The sequence below is a fragment of the Macrotis lagotis genome, chromosome 1 (assembly GCF_037893015.1).
Source record: "Macrotis lagotis isolate mMagLag1 chromosome 1, bilby.v1.9.chrom.fasta, whole genome shotgun sequence".
Taxonomy (NCBI): domain Eukaryota; kingdom Metazoa; phylum Chordata; class Mammalia; order Peramelemorphia; family Peramelidae; genus Macrotis; species Macrotis lagotis.
This window is the reverse complement of record NC_133658.1, coordinates 363,561,979-363,580,134: the sequence shown is the minus strand read 5'-3', so window position 1 is coordinate 363,580,134 and position 18,156 is coordinate 363,561,979. Positions and strand designations below refer to the sequence as shown.

General features: G+C 41.3%; 2 protein-coding genes across 2 annotated transcripts; one reads left to right on the top strand and one right to left on the bottom strand.

Moving 5' to 3' along the window:
* Positions 1 to 108: 108 nt before the first annotated feature.
* NOP16 (NOP16 nucleolar protein) lies at positions 109 to 12,720 on the bottom strand. The gene is made up of 5 exons (XM_074212340.1): positions 12,479 to 12,720; positions 12,283 to 12,388; positions 6,893 to 6,968; positions 2,536 to 2,642; positions 109 to 1,424 (listed from the first exon to the last, which is right to left on the bottom strand). The coding sequence occupies exons 1-5, from the start codon at positions 12,583 to 12,585 to the stop codon at positions 1,281 to 1,283; spliced, it is 540 nt and encodes a 179-aa protein (XP_074068441.1). The 5' UTR covers positions 12,586 to 12,720; the 3' UTR covers positions 109 to 1,280.
* Positions 12,721 to 12,766: 46 nt separating this feature from the next.
* On the top strand, positions 12,767 to 14,223 carry HIGD2A (HIG1 hypoxia inducible domain family member 2A). The gene is made up of 2 exons (XM_074212341.1): positions 12,767 to 13,089; positions 13,852 to 14,223. Exons 1-2 carry the CDS (start codon positions 12,798 to 12,800, stop codon positions 14,022 to 14,024), a joined length of 465 nt encoding a protein of 154 aa, XP_074068442.1. The 5' UTR covers positions 12,767 to 12,797; the 3' UTR covers positions 14,025 to 14,223.
* The last annotated feature ends 3,933 nt before the right edge of the window (positions 14,224 to 18,156 follow it).

Below are 18,156 nucleotides of genomic sequence, written 5' to 3'. Positions count from 1 at the left end.
TTAGATGACCTGAGATTCCTTCCAGTTGGGTTGTTACAATGCTATATGGATACCAGCCCTACTGTTAGAAACAGGAAAGTAGTTAGAAAAGTGCTTGATAAATTGTAAGACTGTAAAACCAAAAGTTTATAAGACAAATAACACCTTATATTTACATTACACTTTATAGCATACAGAGAACTTCACTTATTTCACAACTACTCAAAGTAGATGCTACAGGTAAATGTCTCATTCTCAGATGAGGAAATTAAGTTGAAGAGAGGGTTAAATGACTCACCCAGTTCAACATAATACAATATGCAAATAAGTGCTGCTTACTAGCTATACAGTCCTGGGTCAGACTGAAAAAAAAATAAGTCATGACTGCTGTTTTCGAGCATCAAGATGCTTTGTAAAAAAGGGATTAGATTCCCCCCCCTTTCCCTCAGGGAGTTTAAACAAAGGAAAAGTTGTACAGAGATCCAGACACAGCTTCATCAAGGGCTAAAAGGGTGTTCTAACAGTTGGAGGTAACTAGACTGAAAGAACTTCTGAGCAGCCAGACTTAGGGGACACTGCCATCTTAACCTATTTAATGTCAACATTTTATAGACTAAGAAACCATGGTCTAAGGATCTTGAACACATTCCTATACAGGAAAGTCAGAATCTGAACCTATGCCCAGTAAGTGCAGAACTACTGTCTTTGTACCCTAAGTTTAGGCAGTATAAATGCCTTCTGATGGTCTGAAAAATTTACTAATTGCTCCTCATTACTAGGAGCTTTCAAGATTGGTTCTAAAACGAAACCTTTTTTTCATAAGGGGTGAAAAGTAGATAGAGCATATTTAGTGTATTACTCTGAATAGACTTTTCTTCTAATTATATTTGTATAACCAGAGTTCAGGGTAGAATCATCCTCTCAGTGGAGATACCAGAGCTTCTTTTGTTCTATAATTGACAATTTATTTCAAAGCTTCAAAGCCATATGAGCTTTAATGTTCAAAGATCACATTTTAAAAAATCCCTTCTATAGAGGCAACTTATTCTGGCTCTGCCCCCTCTCCCCAACTCCCTGAAATATATTTCTTACTACAACACAACAGCCCCTTTCTATGATCCATCACAAGCTGGGAAAGAAAGATTGGGTACAACTGGGGGAAAGGTTTCCCCAGAAAAATAGGGACAGTACTTCTTTCTCACCAAGTGCATTTTTCTACCTCATTCTCCAGACCACCATTCACCTAAGCTTCCAAAAATGTTCACTTTGTTAAGACACATCTGGCTGGTAGCATAAATCCATCACTCTACTTCCATTTTGTTCTTCTCAAGGGAATCAATAAAGGTTTGGAACTCTTCAGGGTAAAAGCGCTTGTATACATTAATCTTGCTCCTAATCTGCTTTGGAGTATCTTGATAGTAATTCTTCTCATCCCGAGCCATTGCCTAAGGAGGAAGAGAGTGAAAGTGAGAGTTTGTTTGCGTGTGTGTGTGTGTGTGTGTGTGTGTGTGTGTGTGAGAGAGAGAGAGAGAGAGAGAGAGAGAGAGAGAGAGAGAGAGAGAGAGAGCACAATCATCCTGAAGGTTCAAGAGCCTTCTTGTTTCACATCTCGTTTTCTTTATTTAAACCCTCTTCAAATAGTAAGGTCCAAATCTATACATCAACAGTTAAGAACTAACACAATCTGCTAGCCTGCCAAATCTCACAGTTGAGGGACCCTGGTAGCTGAACCTCTTACCAGGGAATCTCATACCCCAAATTCAGGTACTTTAGGGAGAACCAAAATGAAAAATTATTTCAGTCTGGCCTCTTTTTCTAGTGGAGGGGTGAATAAAAAAAGGGTCATATGCCTTTTATGGTAAGAAGTTCTGAACATAAAGAGTAAACAGGTCCGGAAATGCGAATTTCTGAAACACAGGCAGGCATATGACTCTGGCTAAGTCACCATACATTTCTGAGTCTCAGTTTCTCCTATATAAAATGGAGCTAACATTTGTACTGCCTTTCCCACAGAACTGTTATAAAGAAAGATTATTATTCATTCATTCTCAAGTGCTTCTTAAGCAGGAAAGATCATTTCTCTTCTGAGGAAAGTGCCTCCAACTTAGTATTGTAGCAAAGTATTCCTAAAGTACTGTAACACACCACACAGCCAATTTCTGTATATACCATATAGGCTGGAGTAAAGCTGTCCTTAAAAAAAAATTGATTCATTTTGTTTTGTCACATCAGTCAGTCTTGTCAAACTTATCTTCCTCTCTCCCCCTCAAGTATCCTTTTCATAAAAGATGAGTAGATAATGTGGAAATTGTTTTGCATGATTTCATATAAATAATAGGTATTATATTCCTAGCCTTCTCAAATGGGGGGGGGGGGGGGAAATAAAAGCAAAGCCAAAGCAAATTTTATGTCTTTATGAGAATACTCAGAGAAAAATCACACATGTTAACACAAGCCACAAAACTATAGTGCCAGGATGTTCAAGCACTTGAGGCTAATGGGCCAATGGTCCTGGGCAGGACCTAAGAGACTCAAGAGGTCAGTGGAAATGCTCACCTTATAGTTCTCCCCATGATTCTCAATCATGTAGCGCACATAGTCAATGAGGTCCCGTGAAAGAGTATTACCCTTCTTCTCAGGTAGGCTGGCCTCTTCTTCTAGGTCTGGAAAGAGAAAAAAAAGATATAACCCAGTCTTTTCCTTTAGATGGTCATTAAGGTGTAATTCATCAATATCATTTAGGTCATCTACCCTAGACACACAGGGTGTGCCTATTCTTCTATTAGAAAGGTAGAAAGAAAACTTTTTTTCCACACTGTAAATTTTATTATTTTCTTTGTATAAGCTATGGAACATGCACAATTATTAGTACAAAGTAGACCAAAACGTAATCCAAGACTTTTCTTGAGCCACATAGTAAAAAGGGAGGAGGCAGGGATGAAATCCTTCCCTTCCCTCACCAGTTCAGTTCATGGTGCCTGATTTGCCAAGGAGTGACAAATGGAAAGAAGCTCTACTATCCATTTCATCACAGGCTGTATTCTCAAATAAATGGTGTGCCTCCATCTTAGGTCATTTGGGACTGTGCAGCTAACGCCTTCCCCTTCACTTTTCTTTTTGCTTATTTTTTTATTTACACATTACTAAAATATTCTTGTTTAAGAGTAAACATAATACCCCTCCCCCACAAAAAATATAAACCCTCATGAGAAATAAAGTAAAAGAAAGAAAAAAAATGTGTTTCAATCTGTGTTCTGAAACCATCAGCTCTGTCTCGGGTGGATCACATTCTTTATTTTAAGTCCATCACAGAAGTTAATTTCATATTTTTCCACAGTTGTTATTCCCTCCATCCCTTCCTCCCCACTACCATCTATTATATTTTTTCACTCTTTGCACTTTGTCCCTCTTCTAAAATGTGCTGTGGGGTAGCTGAGTGGCGCAGCAGACAGAGAACAGGCTCTGGGGCTAAGAGGCCCCAAGTCTACATATCACCCCAGAGACCCAGCAACCACCTGGCCTGTGGTCCCAAACAGGCCACCCAATCCTTGCAAAAATTAAAAAGAAAATGTGTTATATCTGACTATTCTCTATGATCTACCCTCTCCTCTACCACCCATATCCCCCCCTTCCCTCTCTCCTTTTTTCTCTAGATGTCTATACCCTATTGAGTGTGTATGCAGTTTCCACTGAGCTATTTCTGATGAGAGTGAAGGTTCCCTCATTCCCCATCACCTTCCCTCCTTCCGTATCACTGCAAAAAAAAAAAAATCTTTCATACGAAATATCTTAGCCTATTCCACCTTCTCCTTTCTCTTAATACCTTTCCCTTTTAGCCATTGATTTTTAATTTATTTTATCTTCATTTTTACAATGTAAAAAAATTTAAAAATATATCTTCAAATTCAGCTCTCTCCTGTGCTTCATCTATAAAAGCTCCTTCTACCTGCTCTATTAAATGAGAAGGTTAATATGAGTATTATCAGTTTCATTTTTCCATGCAGGAATACATGCAGTTCATCATTAAGTCCCTCATAACCTGAGTCCTGTATATGAAGGTCAAACTTTCTGTTCAGGTCTGGTCATTTCAACAGTAACATCTGAAATTCCCCTGTTTCACTGAAGTCCATATTTTCCCCTGGAAGATGTTCAATTTTGTTGGATAACTGATTCTTGGTTGCATTCCAAGCTCTTTTGCCTTCTAGAATATTATATTCCAAGCCCTACAAGCCCTTGATGCAGTTGCTAAGTCCTGTGTGATCCTGAATGCAGCTCCACGAGATATGAATTGTGTCCTTCTCATTGACTTGGAAGTTCTGGAACTTGGCTATAATATTCCTGGGGGTTGTTTTATTTGGATCTCTTTCCAGGGGAGATTTGTGGATTCTCTCAATTTCTATTTTACCCTCTGCTTCTAGGATAACAGGGCAATTTTTCTGTAGGAATTCTTTAAAAATAAGGTCAAGGCTCTTTTCCTGATCATGACTTTCAGGTATCCCAATAATTTTTAAATTATCTTTCCCGAATCTGTTTTCCAGATCAGTTTTTTAAAATGAGATATTTTACATTTTCTTCTAATTTTTGATTCTTTTGGTGTTGAACTATTATGTCTTGATTTCTTGCAAAGTCATCAGCTTCCTTTAGCTACATCTGAAGGATCTGTTTTCCTCAGAGAGCTTTTTTATCTCCTTTTCCATCTGGCCAATTCTGCTTTTTAAAGCATTCTTCTCCTCAATAACTTTTTGAACTGTTTTATCCATTTGACCTAAACTGGTTTTTAATGTTATTTTCTTCAGCATTTTTTTGGATCGCCTTGACTAATCTGCTGACTTCATTTTGATGTTTTTCCTGCATTTCTCTCATTTCTTTTCCCAACTTTTCTTCTATCTCCCTTACTTGATTTTCAAAGTCTTTTTTGAGCTCTGTCATAGCCTGAGCCCAACTTCTATATTTCTTGGGAATCTTTATAGAGGCAGAAGCTTGGACTTCCTCATCTTCAGATTCAGTATTTTGATCCTCCATGGGATCATAGATAAAGTAATTGTCAATGGTCTGGTTCCTTTTTTTTTTTGTTTACTTATTTCCCCTAGTCTGTGCCTGGTTTTGGGGTGCTTCCTGAGCTTTTGAGTTTTATTGGGACACCCCCACAAGGACTGTGTGTGAGGCTGACTGCTCTCTTGGTCTGTGAATGACCACAAATGCACCCCTCTGCCAAGGGGCTGGGGTGTCCCTGCTCTATGGGAGGCCTAGACTGCGATCAGGATCTGAATGTGGTCAAAGCCCCAGAATCCTGTTCCAGGGATAGAGGACAGACCTCGGAAGTCTCCCTCCACTCCTTTATCTTCGGTGGGCTGAGTACTCAGGGTGCAGTTGCCTGGAGGCTCTTGCTGGGCAATTCTACAGACCTGCTTGCATTTCTTGGATCTGGGCTGCTGCAGCTGCACTGAGAGCCTGGGCTTGGCGCTTGTTCTGGCAGAGGTCTCCCTGCCGATCTTCCAAGTTGTACTTGGTGCTCTCTGGGGTACAGGTCAGGAAATTGCTTCTGCTGCTGGGAGCCAGTGCTCCCAGGAACCCTGAGGCTGTGGTCCCTTTGCTCTGGCAGGGCCACCCTTCTAACCCCATGGAACAGATTTTTTCCACTATTTTCCAGGTCACCTTGGGCTGGAGAATTGCCTCACTCAATTTTTCTGTGGGTTCTGTCTCTCGAAAATTTAGTTAAGTCATAATTTTAAGGTTTTTGAAATATTTTGGAGAGAGCACCTAAGAGAGACTCTTCTCCTGCCACCATCTTGGCTCTGCCCCCTTGAAAGAAAGAACTTTACACCTGGATTTGACTTGGCTACAACCCTCAAGTTGTGTGACTTTTGAGTTGAGTCACTCATACATATGCTAAGCTTCTTTCCTCATCTGAAAATAGGAATAATACCTCTATTACCTTCCTCATAGTGCAGTTATAAGGAAAGCGCTTTTTAAACCTTAAAACAACACAAAAATAGGAGTTGTTGTTATGACAGGACATTGCTTCCTAAAACTACAGGTAATTAGACCTCACATCTTGAGGCAACCAGACCATCACTAGGAACTAAAACTCAGTCTCTTTCCCCCCACTTCCCCAACTCTACTACATAACAATTTTTGAGTGTAATACATAATTCATATTAAGCTATTAGGAGACACCCCAGGCACCCATTCCTTTTTTCTCCCTTCCCAGTAAGTTGGCAGAAAGAACAGTGGTCTTGGGAGTCTGAAGCCCAGAAATCAATTCTACTTTCTATGTGGCTCAAGTAGTAAATAAATTGGATTATATGATGAGTCCTGTTCTGCTATATTCTATCATCCTAAGAAGTTCTAAGAAGAGTTCTGATACTAGCTTTATCACAAACTTTCTCTCAGGCATGTTATTTTCCCTTCTTTGGCCAGTTTCCTAATGTCTAAAATTAGAGTTGGCCTAGGTGTCTTTAGTTATGTCACATTCGATCCTGATTTTAAACTCATGTGACTGCCCATTCTATTACAAACCACAATTGGCCTCTATCAAAATGTGCTTGACCAAGACCTAAGCCCTCCAATTTGCATAGTGATTCATTTCTAAAGTATATTCTCATAATCCTACCAGATTGGGAAGGGCATTTTTATCCCCATTTTACAAATAAAAAACTGAATCTCAGGATGTTTAAGTACTGCCTACGGTGATATTAGCAAGTGGTGAAACTAAAATAAGAATTCAGATAATCTGATTCACAATCTTGGACTATTTCCAAAACAGTCAACATCAGGAAGTCTACACAGTTGTCTATAAAAGTTTATTTTAATTTTTAAAAAAATTCTGAATTTGGAAATCAATTTCCAGACTCATCTGAAGATGATAAAATAGGAGGCACATAATCCCAGTGAGCAAAACCATCATACTTACCATTCAAGACATATGGCTTCCGAACTATCTTCTTGGGCTTTTTTCCGTTGCTAACATCCACATCCATTGCTGTTACCTAGGAGAAATGACACTGCCTATGAAGAAATATGCTTGCAATATGATTTCATAATTGCAAAGGAGAGATTTGAAAATGTTTGTGGTGTTAGAAAACATTTAAAAACAGCAATAAACTACAATCAAATAAGCCATCATTCTGTGAAAATAGCTCCCAGAGCACTTTCTCGTCAACCAAATATAACAAGTCAGCTACCGGCAACTCAATATTGAGCCTAGCCTAAAATAAATAAACAAACAAACAAAAAAAAGTAAGAACAATTTTCTCTCTAGTCAAGCAAACAAGTTTTTAATTAAGTGCTACATGATGCTAAGCTTTGGTGATATAAAGTATAAACAGTCCCTCCTTCCTTTAAAAAGGTCAAAAATCTAAAGGGGAGACAATATGCAAACAACTCTTGTACAGACAAAAATCTAAACAGGATAAATTAGAGATAATTATGGATGACAAGTAAAGGCATCTTGCAGAAAGTGAGATGTTTGTAAAATAGAATCAAGACCAGACAATAGGCAGAGCCAAGATGGTGATGTGAACGCAGCATTTCCCAGTACCTCCTTCCTCCCAAAACTCTAAAAGCCAAAAAAAATTATGACTCTAGCCAAAACTTTAGAGGGGCAGAACCCACAGAAAGACTGAGTGATACATTTTCCCAGTCCAAGATAACTTAGAAGTTCCGTGGGAAAGGTGTGTTTCACCAGGAGCCGGAAGGGTTTGAAAAAAGCCAAGGCTGCAGTGAAACCCAATCCAACTTGACCCAACCCAGCCCAGCCATTACTGGCAACAGCTTGAAGGTTGGGGAGAGAACTCTGCTACACCAGAATGAATGTTGAGTGAGGGAGCACCAGCTGCAGAACCTGCAGGGAGAATCTGGGGAAATCTGCAGAGATTTCTCTGCTCTCCCTTGGGGTAGGACTCTGCTGCCAGGTTGCAGTTTGGGCTTCCATACTAAGATAGCAGGATCCTCCTTATAGCTCCAGGGCAGAGGGAAGTACAGGCCAGCTACACACCAAAGCGAGGAATAAAGGTGCCAGTGGGGTGTCCCCCTACAAGAAAACAAAAAACCCAAAGCCTTGGAAGTGCTGTCTTGATCAAAACAAATACTCAGATGACAATAAAATTGAAGCTTCTGTATCCAAAACCTCCAAGAGAAATAGAAAATGGGCTCAAGAGTATGGATGAGCTCAAGAGACCTTGAAAAGCAATTAAGGGAGATGGAGGAAAAATTGGGAGGAGAAATGAGAGCAATGCAGATAAATCATGAAAACCAAATCAACAGCTTGGTGAAAGATATACAAAAAAAAGTACTGAAGAATATGTTAAAAACCAGTTTAGGCCTAATGGAAAAAGCAAAACAAAAGGCAAATGAGAAGAATGCCTTAAAAAGCAGAACTGGCCAACTGGAAAAGGAGATAAAAAAAGCTCTCTGAAGAAAATAACTCCTTCAAATGCAGAATATGGAACTAAAGCTAATGACTTTGCAAGAAATCAGGAAGAAATAAAACTTCCAAAAAAAGTAAAAAATTAGAAGAAAATGTGAAATATGTCATTGGAAAAACAACTGACCTCAAAAACAGATCCAGAAGAAATAATTTTTTTTTTGCAAGGCAAATGGGGTTAAGTGGCTTGCCCAAGGCCACACAGCTAGGTACTTATTGTGTCTGAGACCAGATTTGAACCCAGGTACTCCTGACTCCAAAGCCGGTTGCTTTATCCACTATGCCACCTAGCCGCCCCCAGAAGAAATAATTTAAAAATTATCGGGCTATCTGAAAGCCATGATCAGAAGAGCCTAGACTTCATTTTTCAAGAAATAATACAGCAAAATTGCCCTGAAATCCTAGAAGCAGAGGGTAAAATAGAAATCAAGAAAATTCACCAGGCATCTCCTGAAAGAGATTCCAAAAGAAAAAGCTTCCAGGAATATTATAGCCAAATTCCAAAACTCCCAAATCAAAGAGAAAATTCTAAAAGCTGCCAGAAACAAATAATTCAACTACTGAGGCTCCAGTCAGGATTACACAGGATCTGGCAGTATCTACATTAAAGGCTCATAGGGATTGGAATATTATATTCTGGAAGGCAAAAGATCTTGGTTTACAACTACCCAGGAAAACTGAACATTCTCTTTCAGGGGAAAAGATGGACTTTCAATGAAATATGGGACTTTCAAACTTTCATACTGAAACAACCAGAGCTGAACAGAAAGTTTGATCTCCAAGTACAGGACTCTGGTGAACCACAAAGGGGGTAGAAGAGAAGGACTAATCATAAGGAACTTAATGATATTGAACTGTTTGTATTCCGGCATGGGAAGAAGATATTGATAACTCATATGAAGTTTCTCATTTATAAGAGCCATTAGAAGGAGCATATGGACAGCACATAGGGAGGAGTGGAATATAATGGTATAATATAGTAAAAAGATGGAATCAATGGATGATAAAGGAAAGTATTGGGAGGAAGGGAAAGGAGATAAAGAAGCTAAGAAATTTCACATAAGAGTAAAAAAAAGCTTTTTCAATGTAGTGGACAGAGGAAAGACAGGGGGGGATGAGTGAGTCATTCACATCAGAGATGGCTCAGAGAGGAAATAACATACACACTTCATAAGCTGAGGAAATCTATTTTACCCTAGAGAAAAAATGAGAAGGGCTGGGATAAGAGGGAATGGGAGGAGAGAAGGGGGGGGGGGATAGGTGATAGAAGAGAGGGAAGATTGAGGGAGAGGGTACTCAAGATTCAACACACTATTGGACAGGGCCAGGATGAAAGGAGAGAGAGAAAATAGAATAAATGAGAGTGGGGACGAATAGAGTGGAGGTACAGCTGGTAATAGCAACTATGGGAAAAATATTGAAGCAACTTCTCTGGGGGATTTATGATAAAGAAAGCAACTCACTCCAGAGACAGAGCCATTGGAATCTGAATTCTTGAGGTTTCTCATCTTCTTGGGGAGGGGGGTTTATGTTTACTCTTATAATACATTCAATTTACATCAATGTATAGCATGGAAACAATGTAAAGACTATCAGACAGCCTTTGGGGGGGGGGAATTGTAAAATTCAAAACCTTTCAAAAATGATACGTAGATACTACTATTGCATATAATTGGAAAACAAATAAAATGTTAAGAATCACTAAAAAAAAAGACTGGACAATACACTGGATGGGGATGGGGGTATGAGGAAGTATAGGAAGGAAGTAAAGAAATATATAGCAAGTGCCTACCATAGTTAAGGCAGACAGAGGTTTAAATAACTTAGTCAATAACTAGTATCTAAGGGTGGATCCCAGAGCTCCATCCACTATGACACCTAGCTGTTAAAGAGTGAAATGATGACCCCCTAGATTGTTAGCCTAGATGACTAAATGAGGTTTATGGCCTTGATAATTATGAAGAAAAAAGTGTTTTTAGGGAATAAAAATGGAAAATTAAGCCTGATAGGCCATCTGGTTTGAGATGCCCAATAGGCAATTGGGGGTGAGAATGGAGATCAGAAGGGTTAGAACCATGTAAACAGATTTGAAAATCATATTCTAAGCTATGAAAGTAGCCATAGACTATTTCCTAGTTCCTTTCTAGATCTGACATTCTGTGATTCTTTTGACAGTTTCCCCTCAGGTCTCATATGAACATCTTTTCTGGAGATCTGAACTGATCAAGGCTGTGTATCACATTTATAGTTAAAACAGTCTGATGCTTAACATATAGTCTTTTTTTGGGGGAGGCAGTCAGGGTTAATACTTTGTCCACTATCACACAAATAGACAGCATATACTCTTTTTTTTTTATAAACTAGCAAAAAAGCATGAATTAAGAATTAATGTGACAGGACTGAGAAAGCCAACGTCCAGAAAGATGAAAGTGATTTGTCCATGGTTACATAGCAAGTTGTAATAAAATCAAGGCTGGAACCCACTTAAGTTTACTTTCCTCACCTGAAACCAACGTCAAAGAAGCGGGTCCTGGGATATCATGGTTTAATCAAAGCTTGGGAAGACATGGAGAAGCTTCTCCCCAAAAAAGCACCATGATTTCGGTTTAAAGAATTCATAACTTCCAAGAGTTTTTTTGTAGATTTAGTATCAGTACCAGGATAGGGAATGCTTACTACCTAGAGGCAGTGGCAGAATCAAAATGATCAATTCTTTTAACTGGGGCAAGAACCACAAACTGTGAAAAATAACAGGTGTCATTGAAATAGGCAAATAAAACTGGGAGAGTAAGAAAGTATTTCAGATCTAGGGACATATCCTAAGACATCAGCACAATGAAATGACACACCCATCTCAAATCCCTCTGCCACTGGAAGAGGATAAAAGCGTTGAGCCTAGACAGGGATTAGCTCAACAGGGATGGGGGGGATGCAGGCTAGCTACCAGCTTCCTATTTTATCTAGATATACCCATAATGTGCTAAATGGAGATATACAAACCTGATATTCAAGTCAATAAATAAGCAGTTATTTAAGTGCCCACTAGTCCAGTGGTAGAGTTCCTGCTCTCAAGGAACTTAATTCACATAACACATAAATAAGTAGGTACAAAATGATATGCAAAACAAAACCAAGATAATGGTGGGAAGACAGGAAAAGACACTAGAAGTAATTGCGGGTATCAGGAAATGCATTTCATGTAGGTGAGGGCTTCCAAACTTTAGGAAGTAATGGATTCTAAGAGGCAAAGATGAAGAATTAACAATTCCAGGAATCACAAAACTGAGACAGCTAAAAGTGTCGGGTGGCGGAGGAACTGAAAAAATTAGAAGATGGGGGATAGAATACCTTGTTTCAAGGACAGCAACTAGATCAATTAAAGAGACCGTGAAAGGGATTAATCTGTAAAGCTCGACTGGAGCCAGACTGCCAAAAAACAGGAGTTTGAATTTGATCCTGGTGGGGAAGGGGAACCACTGGAGCCTCTTGAACAAGGGAGTGCTTGTGTTTTAGGAATATCACTTTGTCAGCTATAAAGGCAAAGTGTTGGGAAAGGACTGGAGAGGATGGAGGTAAAGAAACCCAAATCAGGAAGGATCACATCCTGGGCCAGAGATGCCCAGAGCCTGAATAAGGGCTGAATGAGTGTGAACACAAAGGAGACTCCTCTGGAAGGCGCTGCGCGAGCCCAAGTGAGAGCAGAAGCTGGTTTTGCCTCTCTGTCTCCATCTCTTAGCATTAGGCCCCCGCTTGATCAGCGCCTGATGAAGGCTGTTCTGGAGGCTGGGGGCTCCCGGGTGAGGGGCAGGGAGCGGCCCCCGCCGGGCTGGGGTACCTCTAGGGCCCGCCCCGCCCGAGTGCCCGGGGTGGGCACGTACCTTTCTCCGGAAGGGCACAGCCCTATTGGGGTCCATGGCCAGGCCCATTTCCTCCAGGTTCTGCTGCACGGACTTGGAGCGGTCCCAGGCATGACGGATGTGGGAGCTGCGAGAGCAGAGACGTGAGCAGAGCCCGCCTCCACCCCGCGCGACCCCCGCGCCCTCAATCCCCCCAGCCCCGGGGCCTCGCGCTCACCACTCAATCTTGGGGGCTGCTTTCTTCCGCGCATTCCGATTGAGCCGCTTCCGGTTAACGTTATAACCGAATTTCCGTCGCCGGTTCTTTCCCTTCGCTTTGGGCATCGCGGCGATCTCGGGGTCAGCGTTTCTAAACGCTCGCGGGGCGCCCGAAGGAATCTGCCCAGCACCCACGTGCAAGTCCCTGCGCTTCTTCCGTAGTCGCCGGCTTTTCTACGCATGCGCTTGCGCATGCTTAGTGGAGCGTCCCCGCAGAGCCTCTTGGGAAAGGTGGTTCTCCCAGCAGGTTGGACTCTGCCCGCGACCTTCCACTGCGCATGTGCGGAGGAGAGCGGGCGCCGGTTCCGCTCCAACCGCAGTTGGGATTCGACCCTGTTTTTTGCCTCGGAAGAGGAAGAGGAGGTCAAGAGACGCCGAGGGGCCCCCAGGCCGAGGGGTCGGTGTCGGCTGCGATGTCCTCTCCTGGGTCGGCGGCACCTGACGTGGCCTTTGACCCCGCCTCGCCCCCTGTCATTGAGGGCTTCACCCCCACCGCCAGCCGTTCGCGGGATGAGAACGTCAGGGCCAAATTTCTCCGCAAGATCCGCGAGAACCCGGTGGTGCCCATAGGTAAGGAGGGGCAGGAGGGGCAGGGTGCTGGGCAGCCGGGCCGAGGGAGGCACGCACGATGGGGCCGGGGGCCCCCAAGGTCACCCGTGCCCGTGCCCGCTCTTCAGAGCCTTGCCCCTCACCCCGCCTCCCCGGGGCTGGCTGCCCCCTCTCCTTCAGGCAGGGACTGCCCGGTTTGGGGGGTGGGGGTTGCATCCCGGTGCCCGGCTTCAGCCCGGAATACCAAAGGAGCCCGGTAGGTGCTTGTCGGGCTCCATGGGGCGGGCCTCGAGCCCGGCCCGCCGCCTGTGGCCCGCCCTAGTGGGGCAGAGGCTCCGCACCGGCCAGGGCGCCCTGGGAAGGGAAGGGTCTAAACTGGGGGAGGGGTGGAGGAATCGTCTAAGTGGGGGGTGGGGGAGGAATTGGAGATTTTCCTTCCTTTGCCTTCCTTTAAGGAGCCTGTGTAATGATTTGCCTCGCCTTCTATGCGCGTGTTATGGTTACTTGTATATAATTCCTCCCTCTTCCTTGTCTCTACAGATTGTAGAGGGCCAAGGACGCCTCCCTGGCTCAGAACTGAGTACGGAGAGGAAACAAAGTTCCTAGGGCTTTTTAAAACTGTATTTATCTTGAAGGCAGTGATTATTTCATTTTTCTCCTTGGTTCCCTAGCTAGCACTGTACCTGATACTTGGAATGTATTTTGATAAATGTATGTTGGTTGACAATAAATAGTTGGATTGATATTGAACTTCCTCTTTCCACCTGGCTTGTCCTCTTGCAGGTTGTCTGGCCACAGCTGGAGCCCTGTCTTATGGACTCTACTGCTTTCACCGGGGCAACAGCCAGAGATCTCAGCTGATGATGAGGACCAGGATCTTGGCTCAAGGCTTTACGGTGATGGCCATTCTGGGGGGCTTGGTAGTTTCAGCCATGAAATCACCCAGGCCTCATTGAGACCAGTGGCCCATTATTTGAAAGAGTCAGTGACCATTTGCAAGAGACCGAAGCAGATTTCCAGAGAAGGATTGGGAAATTTCTTGATCCCATATCTAATGGTACTGAGTGAGTCCTGTGTTTCTCTCAGGCAGAACTGTTGATAATGTAATGGATTTTTACATTAAAGAATGAAATGAGTTTGGATTTGAGAACAGAACTTGTCTTCAGTTTTGCTTTGTTTGTTTTTTTTGCCAGTCCTTTTCTTTGACCTCCCAGATGGACCTCATATTATTCATGCAATACCTGATAGATATGTAACAAATATAATAATTTCTCACATTCCTTGAGTGCTTACAGAATGCTTTTCTCACAGTTAACCCTGCAAAGTATAAAGTACAGATATCTCCATTTTACAGTTGAGGAAATTAAGTCATAGAGAAGTTGAAAGAGAAATGTCAGAATAGCAATCTTAAACTCTTATTCCAAGTTCGACATTCTTTTTCTGTTCCATGTGCCCATACTGATTTAACCTTAACTTCAGTTCTCTGAAAGATGTATGGTCTGGTTGTATTACAGAACACATCAGGGCTGGATTCGTATTTGACGTACATTACTTCTGTCCCATTCTTTTACAAATAGATATGTGGTCCAATGACTGAACAGTAGATTTAGAGTGGGACCTAGATTGAAAACCAGCTCTGTCACTACTCTTATTTCTTTTCATAAGTCAGTTAAAATCCTCTGGTCTCAGTTTTTCTCATCTGTAAAATGCTCCCTGAGATCCCTTTACATCTATAAAACTACCAAAACAAGTCTAGAGAAGGAATTTGGTCCAGAGCATCCACCTCAAAAATAGCTTATACTTTTCTCAGGGGAACTAACTTAATTTCAAGGCTCTCTGAAGATTTTCAGGTAAGAAAATTGGATTCAAAATCAGCAAACCTTGATTCGATCCTGAGTCTATCACTAATTTTCTGACTTAAGGAAACCCAATGAACCTTCTTGAATTCCCATTTCATCTTCTATAAAATGAGTATAATAATGATGATTGCCCCTCTATCCTCACCAGGCTATTTTCAGGTTCAAGTAAGGTTTTTGGTAGGTGCCTGTTAATGACTGGCATAGTTAAATACAGAGAGGCTCATTCCCTATAGGTTGGCCACTAGCTGATTTTTTTTGACCAGAGTAATTTATGAAGTGCTAAGAAATAAAGATGATTCAGTCTATTAATGAAGGTTTTCCCCCTCAAAGCTAGCTCATTTTTCTTCTTGTATATCTGGTTCTGAACTAGTTAAAAGCTGTACAAGATATTATTTATATCAGGGTAGTATAAGGTAGGCAGGGATGGAAGTTGAGCCCCGACTGAGTTTAGAATTCTCTGATAGCTGCTAATGCTGTTCAAAAGGGTAAACAGGAGAAATTGGCAAATATTTATTGAGGGATTTTGGCAGTAGATGGGAAGCTGGACAAAGTGACATCTAAGGTTCCTCCTCATTCTCAAATTCTGTGATTTCTCTGAAATTGTACAATATAGGGAAAAGAGTTTTGGACTTGGAGTCAGGGATCTGAGTTTGTATCTTGCCACTGATAGTAGCTGTTCCTCTGTGGACCTCCTCTTGAACTTTCTGAGCTTTTGTTTCCTCTGAAAAAACAGCTTAATATTTGTATTGCCTCTTATAGGACTGTGAGAAAGTTGCTTTGTAAACCTTTAAGTGCCTCTAAGCAGAGTGTTGTTACTGCCTAAAGTTTGTGAGGGAGTTCCAAGCAGAATGAGGTAGGCATAGCAGTAAGGTGAAGACATTTTACAAGCACTTTGATCTCACAAGAAAGGAAGATTTTAGAAAGGATTGTAGAGTGGAATATCACTGTGCTTAAAGAATGAAAAAATAAAAGGTGGGTTTGAAATCTGCTTTCCTTAGTTGCTTCTATTAACCCAACCCCACCCCAAGAATCAGTAGTCTTAAAGAGCACGGTGAGGTACAAAGAACATTAGGCTTAGAATCAGAATAATAATACTAACTCACATTTATATATGACCTTGTAGGTTATAAAGCACTTTTGTCAAGACCTGGGTTCACATTTCAAGTCTGCTACTTAGGAGCTGTGTGACCAGGCCATTCACTTCCTTTTTCTGGGCCTCAGTTTGATCACCTATAAAATGAAAGCAATAACACTTGCACTGCCTATCTCATGAGACTGTTGTAAGAATAAGATGTGAAAATGTATATAAAGTGCTTTGTAATTACAAAGCACAAATTAAATATCACCTTGTCTTTCTGATTACATTTGTCATGTATTGCAGTCATCTGTTTCTGTGTTTTCCTTCCTAGAGTCCACTAGGTGCTAGACCATGAGTTACCCAAACATTAACCCTGTGCATAATTCTGTAAGTGGCATGGATTCAGTAAATGTAGAAGTAATAAATCAAAGTGTTTTATAAATATGCATGATTATCATCTGACCTCTAATCTGAGTTTGGCTTAAGTCCCTACCCTCTAAGCCTTTGTAATACCTGACCAATTTATCTCTGGCTTTCCTAGTCTCTTTGTCTTATCTGGCTGCTGAGCACCAGGGAGATAAGAGTGAGTGGGGGGAACACCCACCCACTAGCCCAGCCTAGAACTCAGTGTGGATAAACAGAAAAATCAGACACTCCATCTCTTAGCTCTGGGTATCATCTCATACTTTACAGGAAGTCTTGCCCAAACCTTAATTTTAGTGCCTTCCCTCTGTTATTTCCTATTTATCCTATTTATATAGATTGTAGATATGTATATGTGTATATATACATATGTATACATATATATAAAATATACATATAAAAATAGTACATAGTACTATGCTGGATAGTACATAGTAAGCCTTTAATGTTGATTGATTGAACTTGTGTCTTGGGAAATACTTTTCTTTCTGTGGCTTCAGTTTGTTTTTAATAGATTTGAAATAGACTCACAGAGACAAAAGCCAGGCAATGATAGAACTCATTGAAATTGCCTTTCTCTTGGATGTGTTTCTAACCATTCTGACCCAGCAGCTGCATGAGATATTGCTTATTTATATCAGGGTAGTAGAAACTAGGCTAGGATAGAAGCTATAGCCTGAATGATTTTCCTTCAGAATTTTCTGACTGGTACCAGTTTCCTAAGAAGTTTATCATAGTGGGCAGCTTTTCATCTAGCAAGGATGTAGACAGGTAGAACTGGATGAGAGAACCACTAGCACTAGAAAAATTACCAAAACATTAAAGACCAGACTTATAGGGAAGGGCCTACCCCCAAAGATGATTTGCAGTCCAGCCTTCAAATCCTAGTCATACATCAGAGCTACCTGGCATTGAGCCCAAAGTCTGGAAATCAGGGGTTTTGGATGGTCAAAGAGTGCCTCTTAAACATCAGAAAAACTTAGCTGAGAGAGTCATCATGTAGAAAACTTGATTTTGTAAAAGTCCTAAGTTTTATGTTGCCTGACCCCCCCCCATGAAACTGTGCCTGTGCCTTTGATTAATGTCTTTTCTTGCTGTTTATAAATGTGTTCTGTCCCCCTTCTAACTTGTCAACTCCATACATCCTTCCAATCTCTGTTTGAACAGTTTTACACACAAGCAAAAGCTTTTAAGAGGTGTGATGAAGTGTAAATTGACTTCTAATAGATATCTATCTTGATCATTGTAGTTAATTCTTTCTATGCAAAGAAATTTTAGCCTTTCTCTTGGATCATGACTTTTCTGGGAGGCCTGGAGAGGCAGTTATATGTCAGGGTTGGTAGGAGCTGTAACTGCTCAAAACTTTTTTAGGACTAGGACTACCCTTTCTTTTCAGTTAAGCTCCAGAGGAAACCACCAATAGAACATCCTAGTCTTGCCTCTTCTGTTCCTCTCCCTTTGAATTCTCCCCAGGTTCCATTTCTTCTACTTCACTTTCTTCCCAACCTCAAAGTAATCTTGCATTTATTTTACATGCATCTTGTGTTTGCTTATCTGCAAACAAGTCTTATCTAAAGCAGGTCCAGCCTGAGGACCATCTAAGGACCAAGAAATCATTTGGTCTGGTGCTGCCATAGCAACTGCAGGAGCTTTTTAGGGGTGAATTAATTAAATGTTTGATCATATTTGGCAGACAAATGATGTTATAAATATCCAAATGGTCCTTAA